The following is a 14,179-nucleotide window of genomic DNA, read 5'->3' on the forward strand; positions in this document are numbered from 1 at the left end:
GTTCTTGTTAAACACATACCTCGTTATCAGCAGATCGCCGACATCTTTACAAAGTCACTACCGATAAAGCCCTTCTCTCAACTGCGATACAAACTCGGTGTGGTCCTCCCTCCCACACAGAGTTTGCGGGGGAGTATCAGCAAGACTCCAAAGGCTCCGAGTAAGATCGCAACAGCACCGATCGCAACAGCTCCGACTCCTCCTGTCAAGATCATAGTGAAGAAGGAAGCTGAAGAGATGTCTCCAAGGACTGAAGTGATTAAAACAATAATGGGCCTTACCGCACATCAGCCTGTTATCGTCAAGCCCATTAAGCCTTCTTCACCTCAGCCCATAAGAGAAAAGCCTATAAACACTCCAGCTTCTCCAACCTTCCAATGGCTACCTCCACCTGCACAAATAGACAAAGTAGTACACGCAGTCAACAAAGCAAAGAGGAAAATTGGAACCAATGCAATTGCATAACAGGTTTGATTGTCTTGGCCTATGTGATGAGTGAGCTGTCCTATGAGAAAAATCCTAATAATGTTATGTCTATATAAAGACAAATGATGTAACCTTAATGATTCAAAATAAAGAGTAAAATGATTCTTACCTGAAGAGCCGCTGAGCTCATTGTTTAAAAGCATCTACCATGACTTGTTCTTGTTCTTCGTCTCGACCACATCACTTCTTGTTCTACTTCTTCTTGTTCGTCTCATTCGTCAGCTTAACACAACAACAATTCTCTGTCGACATAGACAGTCCTGTATGGGAATTTCCCTCACAAGGATCATGTTTATCCCCTCAAAGCAACTTTGCTGATTTCGTCTTCTCCAAAAATCTCAACCGTTTGGTCTCTTCAATCCATTCTCTCACTCCCAACAATTATGTTTTCTACAATCTCTCCATCGGAAGAGACTCGGATCAAGAACGAGTCGAGGCCATAGGACTTTGCAACAGAGTACTCTTTCGAGTAGATTGTCGTAACTGTATTGCCCAAGCCGCAGTGAACTTACCACAACCTATTGTTCACAACATAGAGAAGGTTAGTTGAGAACCACGAAATGTATGTTTCGTTATTCAGACAAACCCATTCTTGGGAAACTCAGGACGTTGCCTGTTTTGGAAGCACCGAACCCGAAAAATTGTACGCGGATAGAAACGAGTTTATTCGGCTGCAGTGCGAGTTACTTAACCGACTCAGACAAGTTTCTGCATCAGGTGGCTCTAAGAGGAAGTATGCTCAAGAAGATGGTCCTGGCCTTCCTCCTTACACAAGATTCTTCGCTGCTACGCAGTGCACGCCGGATTTGTCTGAGAAAGATTGCAACGACTGTCTTCTTTTTGGTTTTTGGAACGCGACAAAGGGGAAAGTTGGGATCAGGTGGTTTTGTCCCCGCTGTAATTTACAGATAGATAGTAACTTGAGATTCTTCCATCTCGAGTCCGAGTATGAGTCTGATTCATCAACAGAATCACAACCACCAGGTAAAACAGAGTAATTCGTTTTACCAGTAAAACAAGACAGAGTAATCTGCTTTTAAGTTACTTGTATAAAGATATCTATGTGTATTGGGATTAGTAACCTTTGTAATATACAATAACAAAACAAAATACAGAGAACCATGCATTAGCTACTTCTATATAGTGACTGAGTTTATTAACAATTACTTTCTTGTTTCTAACTATATGTTACTTCCTTAAAAAATTTATTTGATTTGGAAGGTGAAGTCAAATAAAAAATTATAATCTTAACAGTTGGCTCCATTGTTGTTTTTGCCGTAGTCTTAGTCTGTCTTTACTTCTTATTGACAAGGAGTAGAAGAAGAAAGGAAGGAAAGAGACTTGAAGGTGGAAATTTTAGTTCAAGTTAAATATTTATGTTGAAACTATTCTCTCAAGAATCAGGCAAAGATGTTGAAGACAATAAGATTAGAGATACACAATTACTTCAACTTGACTTTGATACTATACGAGTAGCAACTAATGACTTCTCTCCTAATAATCAGCTTGGACAAGGTGGCTTTGGTACAGTTTATAAGGTGATTAGATTGATTGTTTCTTAATGTTTTTGATCTTTGTTACCCTCATTGATGATTCAATATCTCTCTTACATGTGTTTTAATTATCACTAGGGTGTTCTAAATTCTGGAGAAGAGATAGCTGTGAAAAGATTGTCAATGAAATCAGGACAAGGCGACACTGAGTTTAAAAATGAAGTCTCCCTGGTTGCAAAAATTCAACATCGTACTCTAGTTAGAATTTTAGGTTTCTGCATAGATGGAGAAGAACGACTTCTCATCTATGAGTTCTTCAAGAACACAAGTCTTGACCATTTCATATTTGGTACCTTAAAACCCTAAACCCTAACACAAGCATATTTCTATTTGATGAATGGTCCAAATTAAACGTTTTTCTTTCTCAGATTCTAATAGAAGTACGTTTTTGGAGTGGGAAACACGTTATGAGATAATCTCAGGTGTTGCTAGAGGTCTTCTATATCTCCATGAAGATTCTCGTTTCAAAATCATTCATAGAGATCTTAAAGCCAGCAATGTTCTATTGGACGATGCAATGAATCCGAAAATCACCGATTTTGGACTGGCGAAGTTGTTTGATACAGACCAAACAACTCAGACCGGGATTACAAGCAAAGTTGCAGGAACCTAGTAAGCTGCCAAAAAAAGTACTCTTTTCGTTCTATCAAATTCTAAAGATGAAACCAAACAATAAATATTATATGGTTGTTGCAGCGGTTACATGGCTCCAGAGTATGCAATGAACGGGAAGTTCTCGGTAAAAACAGATGTATTTAGCTTCGGTGTACTAGTCCTTGAGATTATTACAGGAAATAGAAACAACTGGTCTCCAGAAGAACAAAGTTCATTATTCCTCATCAGCTAAGTGTTTTATTTTCTCACTCTAGACGTTGAGTTTGGTATTATATAATTTTGGACTCTTGACTTAATTTTATTAACTCATATTTTGTGTTATATGTATAGGTTTGGAAAAAATAGAGAGAAGGGAAAGTGTTAAACATTGTCGATCCATTCTGATAGAAACAAGAGGTCTAAGTGATGAAATCATGAAATGTATTCACATTGGGTTGTTGTGTGTTCAGGAGGATGCAGAGAGTAGACCAACAATGGCTTCTGTTGTTGTAATGCTCAATGCAAGTTCTTTCACTTTACCAACACCCTCGCAACCTGGTTTTTACTTGGAATATGGAGAACCCTCGCCAAGAGATAATAACACAAGTAGTATAGCATCTTTGAGTAATGTTACAATCAGTGAGTTAGTTCCTCGTTAATTAGTTTGTCAAAAGACACAAATGAAAAATTTATATTGCTTTTAAGTTTAAAGTTTACTTCATTATGTGTCACTATGTTTTCTCTTGTAAAATATTCGTTTAGCGTGTAATCCTAATTCGTACCGTTTTATTGAGTAACCAAAAGCTGCATTTGTAATTAAAAAAAACAACCCCCGGTTTTAAGATTATGAAGTAGGACTGCTTCTCAATTTTGAATCTTAAATTTTCATAAGATTAAGCTTTAAGAATTTATGTGAAAGGTTTGGTTAACTTATTATTTACAATGTGAAGATGAGGCTGATTCTTTTGAAATGGATCTTAATTCTCATCTTCCATACATCAAGAATTCAAGATTCAAGAGAAATATGAAGGTGAGAATGTATGTGAACTGTGAAGTTGTTTGTATTGAACTTTTGGTAAGTTAATTCGAAAAAAACCCATAAACCTCTATCTTGTTTTATATACTATTTTTTTTTTGGATAAATTTGTATCTTTTTCGCATGTAGTGAAATGAGAAAAGAGATGGGAATATTACCAACTTTCTCAAAAACTATATAAATATTTTTTATGTTTGCTTTGTTGAAATTATCGTTGTAATTTAATTTAATTTTAAAATGTAAGTAACTTAAATTTGTATGCAAGTTGAATGTTTATTTTTCTTCTGACCAAACATGTCCACAATCACAACAGATACTTTGAGCTTTTATGGTAAAATCATCGTATCGTCACTAAAACGTAACTCTATAGGAAGACAAATTAATGCTGAAAAAGACTTTATGTAATAACTAGATGAGGATCCGCCCGATATACGGGTTTAAAATTTTATAAATTAAATTAAATTTAATAAAAATATATTAAAATTTGTTGTACGTTATTTATAAATTTTATTTTATTATAATACACTGATTTATATCCATTTACAAATCTTTTATGTGTGTTACTATTAAAAGTGTATTTTTTACACCTAAATATACTTTATATTACAAATATATTCTTTATCACCACTTAGAAAATGTCTATATAAATACATTAAGCCAACTATTTTACTTTCACTTTTGCATAATTTTTTTATTACTAAAATTGTTGGCTCAAAAAAACATAATATACTAATCAATGATATATCATCATAATAATGTATGACCACCATGGAGAAATCCTCGGCTCCACCCTCATCCTTTATGGAGAGAACCTTGCGTCTAACCTCCTCCACCGTGGAGAGAACCTTGGCTCCGTCTTTCTCCCTTAGGGAGATACCTTGCGTCCAACCTCCTCCACCTTCCTCCCTTTGGGAGATAACCTTGCGTCTAACCTTCTCCACTATAGAGAGAACCTCGGCTCTGCCCTTCTTATGTGTGGAGAGAACATGTTTACATTTTTCTGCTATCTCAAAATGGCTTGCTCCGACAACAAATGAAAGTAAAAACCTTTTTCTAATGTCACAAATTTTTTTGATAGTAACTAATGTTAAATTTCCCAATGTATTCTTAGAAGTATCTTTGACACACCATGATGTAGGCTCTGTCTCTGTAACGCCTTAACCGCCACCTTGCTTAATGAGCCCATGTCCACTCTCAGTCCATGGGTCCACCTTCCTAAGTGGGTCATACATCTATTCCCAGTCCGTGGACCCACCCATATTCGATGGCCGGTTTGTTATGTCTGGGGGGCTTTAAAAACTTGTTTACCGATCCTACAAATCAACAAATGATATTTTCCTGTGTTTTGTCCTCACTTGCACAGTTTCAAAAATCACTTCCAGGAAGGTCACCCATCATGAAGTTCTCTCAGGACCAGAAAAATAAGTGCATTTTGGTGACATATGTGGCCAAATCAATTATTTTAAACCTTTCTGCAAACCAGAGTGTCACAGTCTTTGAGCTCCTATGGATCTATCAATAACGATTTATGTTTTTATAATCTATCGATCTATGTTTGTTGTAAGCTTGTGTTTGATTAGCCTATTTTATCAATCCATTAGGTTGATGAGCTTCTAATTGTTATCTCCCTTTGAGATTGAATGAATAATGGTAACAATTATGTTTGCAAAAAAAAAGAAGCGTTTATGACCAATCATTGAAAAATTAGAAGAAAATTAATTTGACTTACATAATTAAAGAAACAATAGAAAACTATAATCACAGTAATATATGAATCCCAAATAATTCAAAGATAAAATATAAATTAAATAAAACAATTTAAAATATAGTATTAGGAAAAGAAAACACATATATTAATTTTTTTTGGATTAACATATTAATCTTACCTATTCTCTACTGAAAAGTAGGAGAAAATTTTGGTTTAAAAAATAAGAAAAATTTATCTTCCCATTAAAAAAGATTTTCCAATTAAACAAAGTTGAAAGCAGTGTTTTTGAATAAATTATTTAAATATGAAACGATCTATGTTTATATAAAAGCGAGTATTTACAAAATTTAATATTAATAATTAACTCTATATTTTCTTTAATCCTTTTTTCTATTTTTTGTACAATTAATAACTTAAAATTAAAAATAAGTAAATAAGGTTATAATTTTGAATTTTATGACATATATATAATCTCCTTATAATTATTTCAAAAAAACTTTGTATTTATAATAAATTCTGCAATTTTTGATAATTTTCTTTTTACATTATTAATATTTTTTGAAACAAAATATTTTATTTTTGTTGTAATTAAATTTCTTTTTTTAAATATTAACAAAATATATTTTTGTTTTAAATATATGTTTTGATTCGTCAACGTTAATTAGCTCAAGTAGCAACGAAAAGCAAAGAAGATTTTTTCCCACATTGGAAATTCATTGACGTACAAGTCAACGTTCTTCCACTAAACAAGTCCAATGCATTTTTCCTTAAGAATCATCTCATTTTAGTTGGTTTCTCACTTCTATTCCCTTTTTTAAATCTATTTTACTATCGGCTATAATTCAAACATTTACGGCCGTACCTTACATTTTTTCACTCATGTAAATGAATGTGACATTGTGTGCTAAAAGAATCAATACTTTTCGTTATCAAATATTTTAAAGAAAAAGGTGACTAAAATCTCACGTTTTCGGCAGTTTGGCACCATCTCCATCATATCTCCTCCTCCTATAAATAACCAATCTCTAAACTTTCAAAAGAACACCAACACAATCACTTATCAATTAACTAATAACTCATAAGAAGAAACGATGGTGCATTCTCGTTTTTTAAACCTTGTTTTAGTCCTAGTGACCATTGCCTCTTTACTCACTACATTTGCTGAGGCCAATAGAGGATTTGGCTGGGGTTGGGGTGGTGGCTCAAACTCTTCAAGTGGTTCAGGTTCAAACTCGAGGTCCGGTTGGGGTTGGGGTCATCGCTCCAACTATTCAAGTGGTTCAGGTTCAACCCCAGTGTCAGGATGGGGTTGGGGCTCTAGTCGAAATGGTTCAGGCTGGGGTTGGGGTTGGGGTGGGATACCCAACAACACTCACAACTCCGGATCTGACAGCTCGGGTTGGGGCATGGGTCCTAACAACAATTGCAGCTCGGGATCTGGCGGCTCGGGTTCAGGCTGGGGCTATGGAGGTCATTCAAAAAACTTTAATGCCACCTACAATGGACCTAGAAAGATCATAGTCGGTGGAGACAAACAGTGGACTTACGGTTTTAATTATGCCGACTGGGCTTCTAAGACTGCTCCATTCTTTCTCAATGACATACTTGGTGAGTCATTTTGTTTTCGACTTAATCGCACATCATTTAGGGAATGTATATACCTTTTCATGCATGTAAGTTTTGACAAAAAAAAAATATTAATGATGTGATCATCCGAGTGCAGTTTTCAAATACAACCCACCAGTCCCATTCACGCACAGCGTCTACCTGCTTCCGAACCCATCGAGCTATGAAAAGTGTGACGTGAAGAAAGGCAAAATGCTTGCGTCCCCGAAGCAAGGTGCTGGAAATGGCTTTGAGTTTGTTCTAAAACAGATGAAGCCTTACTACATTTCGTGCGGCGAGCATGAAGGTGCTCACTGCAACAACGGTACCATGAAGTTCACCGTCATGCCCACGCTTCCCCGTTGGTAATTTGGTAATCCAAGTCCAACATTAGTTTTTCATTTGGTTGTTGTGTCATCAATAAATGAGATATTACCATTATTTATGTGTTACAATATTTACATTTTGTTGGGATTGTTTGTGGTTTTGCTTTATGTTTTTATTATGAGATCACCATTGTTTGTATACTACCATATTTTTGTGGTAAAAAAGGGCACCGTTTGGTATTTTTATGACAAGATATGAAAAAATTTAATATTTATTTAGGGTTGACAAGGTTTACCATATTCACTGTTTTAGCAAATGGAGTAAGAACTGTTCCTTATCAATCAAATATGACTAGATTCTCCAAATTATCTTTGAATTCCGGTCTTTTTTATGAGGATGTTTGTGGATTAAATTTGTTAAAACCGTGACCCATTACAAGTTCAATAGAAGCACATAAATCCATGTTTCGTAGCCCATGTAATTAGGTTATTCTAGCAACTATATATTAACATGTTATGATCATCAATTAAGGTAACTAGGGTTACGGGCATCTCTCTTTTCTTTCTTCTTCAATTCTTCTTCATATAGTTTGGCTAAAAGATTATCTTCATAAGATTATACGTGATTACGAAAACCATAAATCACTATATTATTTCTATCTATTAACTTGTACATTGAAACATTGATTCGGACCTATGAGTTGGTATTAAAGCTTCTATACTGAAGCTCTGATACCAAAATGTAGGACAAGATCAAAGCTGTAAGGTACAAGTCAATTTGGTGGAGAGAAAAATTTACCTATAATTTTTATCTTTCTTAATTGAAAAACTTACTCAGACTTGATATAAAAATATGAATATTGCTGGTATATTATACATTTTCTAAAAATTACTCATATATTTAGTGTTCAGCTTGTAATTACAATTATTACCCTGTGTTAAATTTTCATTTTTAATTTTGAAAATATTAAAACAAATACATATCAACAAACTATTCCATATCATACGACGGATGAGTTATAATGTTTCATGCACTTATAACAAAAAATAAACTGAAATTAAACAGCTAAATTTTATTACTTAACGGTTGAGTTATAATTCTCAAAGGAAAACAAAAGGTCCCATAGATTCATATGAAGGCTAAGTTATAATGCTTTGTGGCTGACTTATAACAAGAAATAAACTGGAAGTAAACGGCGGAATTTTAGTACTTGACAACTGAGTTAAAATACTTAAGGGAAAACAAAAGATCTCGTAGATTCATATGACGACTGAGTTATATTGCTACTCAGCTGTATATAAATAACTCAGCCAACATAAACCTTGTTCGAGAACATGTAGCTCAGCTTTAGCTGATGGCTCAACGCATTCAATCCTTAGTCATCGAGAACCAATTTCACAAGCTTGTCGTGCGTTGTTTCCGCATCTATCTGCACAACTTGACACCCTCTATCGTCGGTGTTAAATATATATATTTGTGTTTTTTACCCGATTACTGGAAACAGCAATTACCGAAACTGGATCTATGAATGAAAATGAAGAAGAATGAAGAAAATGAAGTTATGGATATCTTTGTTGCTGTGAAGAAAAAGAGTCGAAAAAGACGTTTTGTATTTCCTTAGAAGATGATGACCTAGAATGATGTCATGGAATGATGCGTGTGAAGTGGCAAGTCAACCACCAAACAAACATGTAAATCAGCCTAACTAAATCAGCCATCAAACAAAATTATAACTAAGTCGCAACATGAATACTATTACAATAATTAAAAAACAAAAAGATGGCTGCCAAACTCAGCCGCTTAATGTCATAACTCAACTGAAAATATGTAACTCAGCTGTAACGTTTAATAAGTCGGTCGTAATTGAATGATATTCTAGGAATTAATCTTTTGCTACTAAGTCAACCGTAAAATGGCCGGATTTTCTTATAAGTCACCTCATGACGGCTGAGTTATAGTATTTGATCATAAATCAGTCGTAAGGACATCTCATAAGTAAGTCGTTGTTAATAACTCAGCCAGCCGGAGAAAATTAATTCAGCCAATTTTTTTACAGCTCAACCATGGGGTAAAAACTCAGCCGTAGTTATGGTTGAGTTATGCTCATAACTTAGTCATTTTCTCATAACTCAGACAAATTTCATTAAATCAGCCGTAACTACAGACTGAGTTATGCTCGTAAGTCAGTCGTCCGCTCATAACTCAGCCATTTTCCATAAGTCAGCCGCAACATACCGTAACTTACTCGTGATTACCGTTGTAGCGGTTTACGGTTGAGTTATTTAATACACATAAGAAATTTCTGACATGGCGATGTGATTTGTCTGATGTGACAATGATATTTTTGTAATTACGTTTTTTCCTATAACAAAGGTACATTGGGTATAGAAAATAGACATGAAATATGATATAATAAAAAAAGTTTTATATGGTTTTGGTAATATTACCTAAAATGTATGACACATTGAGTAAATTTTCCTTTTTAATTTTGGTGCATTCAGTTCCTAATATAATTCAACTTCATAATGTTCTGTTCTGATACGACTCTTTTGAAGATTTTACTTGATATCATTTTCAACTTTTTTTTCTGTGATGTTGGTTTCTATAGCTAAAATGGTTATATAGCTTCAATCTTGGCAGATTTTGTAGCTTCAATATATATTTAGAAAACATCTACGTATGGTTAATCCGTCAATATGTATTTAGAGAACAAAAACGTTTAGAGATAATTTATAAATATTCACTTAGTTTATCTCGTGTTAAAGTTTTTTTTTTTTCTTTCCTTGATCTTTTGTGGATCCAGTTTGCAAGTGTGTTGTACTTGTATATGAACTCACACATAATGGAATGATGCAAATACCAAAGATACGACTTTCTAATTAGTTTCATTTATTTTAATAGTATCTAAACAACTGAGCCCTATGGTAATCTCCAAACCAAAACTACTCGGCTCTGCTTACCCTCAACTCTTGTCTTCAATAGCTTACACTTTTTTATCATATGGTAACTATATCAAAATTACAAAACATTTAAACATATAAATTTATGAGACAATAGTATGTAGATACACTTTCTTAAGAAAGAAAGTCTTATACACACACCTACTTCTTGCTCATGCTATAATTTTGAGTATGATTTGACAAATTTGTCATAATTTGATGACTATTTTGCCATTATTTCTTTTTGAGTCCTCTCTTTCTCTATATTTTTCTCTCTTTCTTAAATCTTTGTATATGTTTTTGCATAAAAGATTATGATTACATATTCAAAAAAAAAATATAGCAATATACATCTTAGAATGTAGAAAAAATATAATCACAATCTATTATTGTATAAAAATGAACAGATAACTTTTTGATAATAACTAGCTAAAGTGTTACAACAAAGAAAATAATAAAAAGATATAGAAAATAAAAAAAAAGTAGAGGAAAAAAAAACCAAAAACAAAAGAGAAAAAGGTCAAGAAGAAGTGTATGTGGTTTTTATCCACACAAACTTTCTCACCCGTAGGATTATAATTATTTAACACTCACACTTACTTTATGTGAAACTTCTTACAAAAACACCTACTTTGAATACTGTACACTTGTTTTGCTTAGGTGTCCATTTTTATAGGACTATTTTACCCGCACTTGTGATGGGAAACTAATGCATCTTTAATGGGAGTAACGGTGAATGTTTCTCAAAAAAATAAAATAAAAATATTTTTATTATAGATTTTCTTTTTATTTATTTATTTATTTTTTAATATATGTTCCACTAAATAAATGACACTTGTGTTATTTCTTCTGAGAAACGTTTCTCCTTTTTTTTTTCTCTTCTCCCTTATTTTTATTATATTTTTAATAAGAGTATTTGTATGAGCAAACCCCCAATGGCCTTGGTCTAAGAAGTAAAATTTTTATGGATTGTGGTTGATTGTCCCCCTCTCTCTCTTTCTCTCTTTTTTTTCTTTATTGTCATTTGTGTAGTTATTATCAATAAATTTTATATTTTTTTTTATAATAGATTATAATTACATTTCTATATTTTAAGATGCATTTGTCATATTTTAGATGAATATATGTTAGCTATTTTTACCCGAACATTTGGTGGTTGATAAGTGGATGATAAATTGTAATATAGTTTATGGATACTTACTTATGTTTGAACATTTTAAAAACATAGAAAAACGTAATCAATAAAAATGTTTGTGGTTTAGGAGTTATAATTTAGTGTTTAGGGGGTTTATAATTTAGGATTTAGGCTTTAAGGGTCACTTGGATTCAGTATCAATATTTTGGGTTTATAGTTTAGGAGTTAGGGTTGAAGGCTTAGATAATTTAAAACAAGAGATCAACTTAGACCATCTCTAATTTTTTTCTCTATAGTAGAGAAACTCTATAATAGAGGTGAGTTTTACTCCAACACACATCTATTCTCACCTCTAAAATAGAGATTGTTATATAGAGGAAAAAATAGAAATTCTATATATATAGGAAAAAATAGCAATCTCTATTTTAGAGATGAAAAAAAAGGTGGAATGGAGCAAATTTGCCTTTAAAATAGATTTTTATATATATATATATATACATAGGAAAAAGTTGAAATGGATTTTGCCCAAAAAAAAAAAAAAGTAGAAATGGATAGGAGATGTTTTACAATAAATCCTCAAAACTTCGCCTGAACAAAAACCAAATTTAAACCAAACTTGTGTCAAACCAAAACTAAACCAAACCAAACACTATGGTTTCTTTATGAAACCAAAGAAACCGAACACGCTTGTGTTGTGTCACTGACTGACCTAATTAATATCTCCGATCTACGACGCCGCCTTGAGCTTTGGCCGGAGATGGAATCTGTAGAAGCCGTGGAGAATATCTTAAACTACAGTTTCAAGGATAAGAATCTTCTCAAGGAAGCTATAACACAAACCTCGTGTAGTAATATCGAATCATCTACTTTATTCGAACGGCTTGAGTTCCTCGGCGATTCAGTTCTCGAGCTTGCCTTCACTAATTACCTCCACCTCACTTACCCTGATCTCAATTTCAAACCCAAGGAGCTTCGTGTTATACGAACTGCTAGTGTAAGTAACGAGACCTTCGCTCGTGTTGCCGTTAAGCACAATCTCCACCAATGCCTTATACTCGAGGATCCTGATCCTTCTATAGATGCAAAGGTACTTTAACAGTAGTAAATGGCTCTGTTTTTTGTTTTTTTTTTCTATGTTGAATGATTTGAGAACATGTTTCGTTTGGTGTCTCATGTATTGAAAGATTAAAGAATTCTCAGAAGCAGTGAGTAAAGAAGATGAACCACTTCCGTTTGGTGGAGCGGTGAAATCTCCGAAGATACTCGCTGATCTTATAGAGTCATTAGCTGGAGCTGTATACATTGATGTGGATTATGATTTGCTAAGAGTTTGGGAGGTATGTGTGTTTTTTTATGTTAGTCTACTTTGGTCCTTTTGTTCTATGTTTTATTATTATACGTTTCTTGAATTAAAGATTGAGAAAAATATTTGTAGATCTTCAGGGGACTTGTGGAGCCAATATATACACTGGATCGTTTGCAGCAGGACCCTGAACCTGAAAGAACATTTCTTAGGCTTTTTCATTTGGCTGATAAACTTGGCAAGCCAATCGAGTTCAAGTCTTTCAAAGATGATGAGGACGGTAAAAATGTTTTTGAGGTCTATCTTGGTGATAAGCTTTTTGGTTGTCGGCGTTCTATTAGTATAGATATTGCAAAGCTGACAGCTGCTAAAGAAGCATTAAGTAGGATGGTATCTATGCCCATTGAAAAGATTGTTGATGAGGATAAACTTGCCGTTGAAATCGAAGATGCGAAACGGAAGTTGTTTGAGATTTGCTCCACTGAAAATGTTAGGTTACAGACTGGAGGATCACCTTCTTTGCTCACCACCTCTGAGAAACACCCTTTACCTTGTGAAATGACTCCAGATGAAACAGTTATGGATGAGGATAGTATACATGTTGGACTTGAAGATGTGAAAATGAGGTTGTTTGAGATTTGCGCCGCGGAAAAGCTCCGATCACAGAGTGAGTCATCTTCTTTACCAACTGCCTCTGAGAACAGCTTCACCTATGAAGTTACACCAACAAAAATGGATGTTGGACCTGAAGATGTGAAAGGGGAGTCGTTTGAGTTTTTCTCCACTGAAATGCTCAGATCACAGACTGAATTATCTTCGTTACCAACCGCCTCCGAGAACCTTTTGACCGATGAAATGAGACGAGAACAAATGGTTATTGATGAGAAGAGTCCACATGAAGATGTGAAACGGAAGTTGTTTGAGATTAGCTCCCCTGAAAAGCTTCAGTTACAGACTGAACCACCTTCTATCCCCACCGCTTCTGAGAACCCTTTTTCTGAGAACCCTTTAGAACAAATGGTTATTGATGATGATAGTCCAAATGTTGAACCTGTAGATGTGAAAGCGAAGTTGTTTGAGATTTGCTCCACTAGAAAGCTCCAAATACAATTTGGATCATCTTCTTTGTCCAATACCTCTGTGAACCCTTTAACCTATGAAATGCCAATAAAACAAATGGTTGTTAATGAGGTTAAACCTAAAGATTCGAAATTGAAGCTGTCTCAGATTTGTGCCATGAATAACTGGCCCAATCCGATTTTCAGGTGTATCTTGTCCCCTACATGTTTCTTTCCTAAGTACTAATTACTGTATAAAAGGACCATGATCCAAAGTCAAGTTAATATTTATGTGTAGTCTACACTCTTTATAATCTTAAAAGGGAGAACACCTTTGCTAATCTATGGTTAAACTCTTACAATTTTGGGTTAGACAATTCACACATTGATGCTCGTAAGATCAGTGTGAGTTTAGCTGTTTTTTTTTTTTTTTTT

The 14,179-nt window shown here is 34.0% G+C and overlaps 2 protein-coding genes and 1 pseudogene across 2 annotated transcripts in view; all 3 read left to right on the forward strand.

The window, feature by feature from the left end:
• LOC104708869 lies at nt 635–2,886 on the forward strand (annotated as a pseudogene).
• LOC104792702 (glycine-rich RNA-binding protein 3, mitochondrial-like) lies at nt 6,434–7,583 on the forward strand. Its single transcript, XM_010518913.1, has 2 exons — nt 6,434–6,985; nt 7,101–7,583. The coding sequence occupies exons 1-2, from the start codon at nt 6,469–6,471 to the stop codon at nt 7,349–7,351; spliced, it is 768 nt and encodes a 255-aa protein (XP_010517215.1). The 5' UTR covers nt 6,434–6,468; the 3' UTR covers nt 7,352–7,583.
• Nucleotides 12,025–14,179, forward strand: part of LOC104792710 (ribonuclease 3-like protein 3) — a 9,399-nt gene continuing 7,244 nt past the window's right edge. The window contains exons 1-3 of the mRNA XM_010518926.2: nt 12,025–12,470; nt 12,568–12,720; nt 12,819–13,951. Of these exons, the coding sequence (XP_010517228.1) occupies nt 12,141–12,470; nt 12,568–12,720; nt 12,819–13,951 (1,616 nt within the window). The 5' untranslated portion in view covers nt 12,025–12,140. The remainder of the gene's footprint in view (nt 12,471–12,567; nt 12,721–12,818; nt 13,952–14,179) is intronic.

The sequence above is a fragment of the Camelina sativa genome, chromosome 1 (assembly GCF_000633955.1).
Source record: "Camelina sativa cultivar DH55 chromosome 1, Cs, whole genome shotgun sequence".
Lineage (NCBI taxonomy): Eukaryota > Viridiplantae > Streptophyta > Magnoliopsida > Brassicales > Brassicaceae > Camelina > Camelina sativa.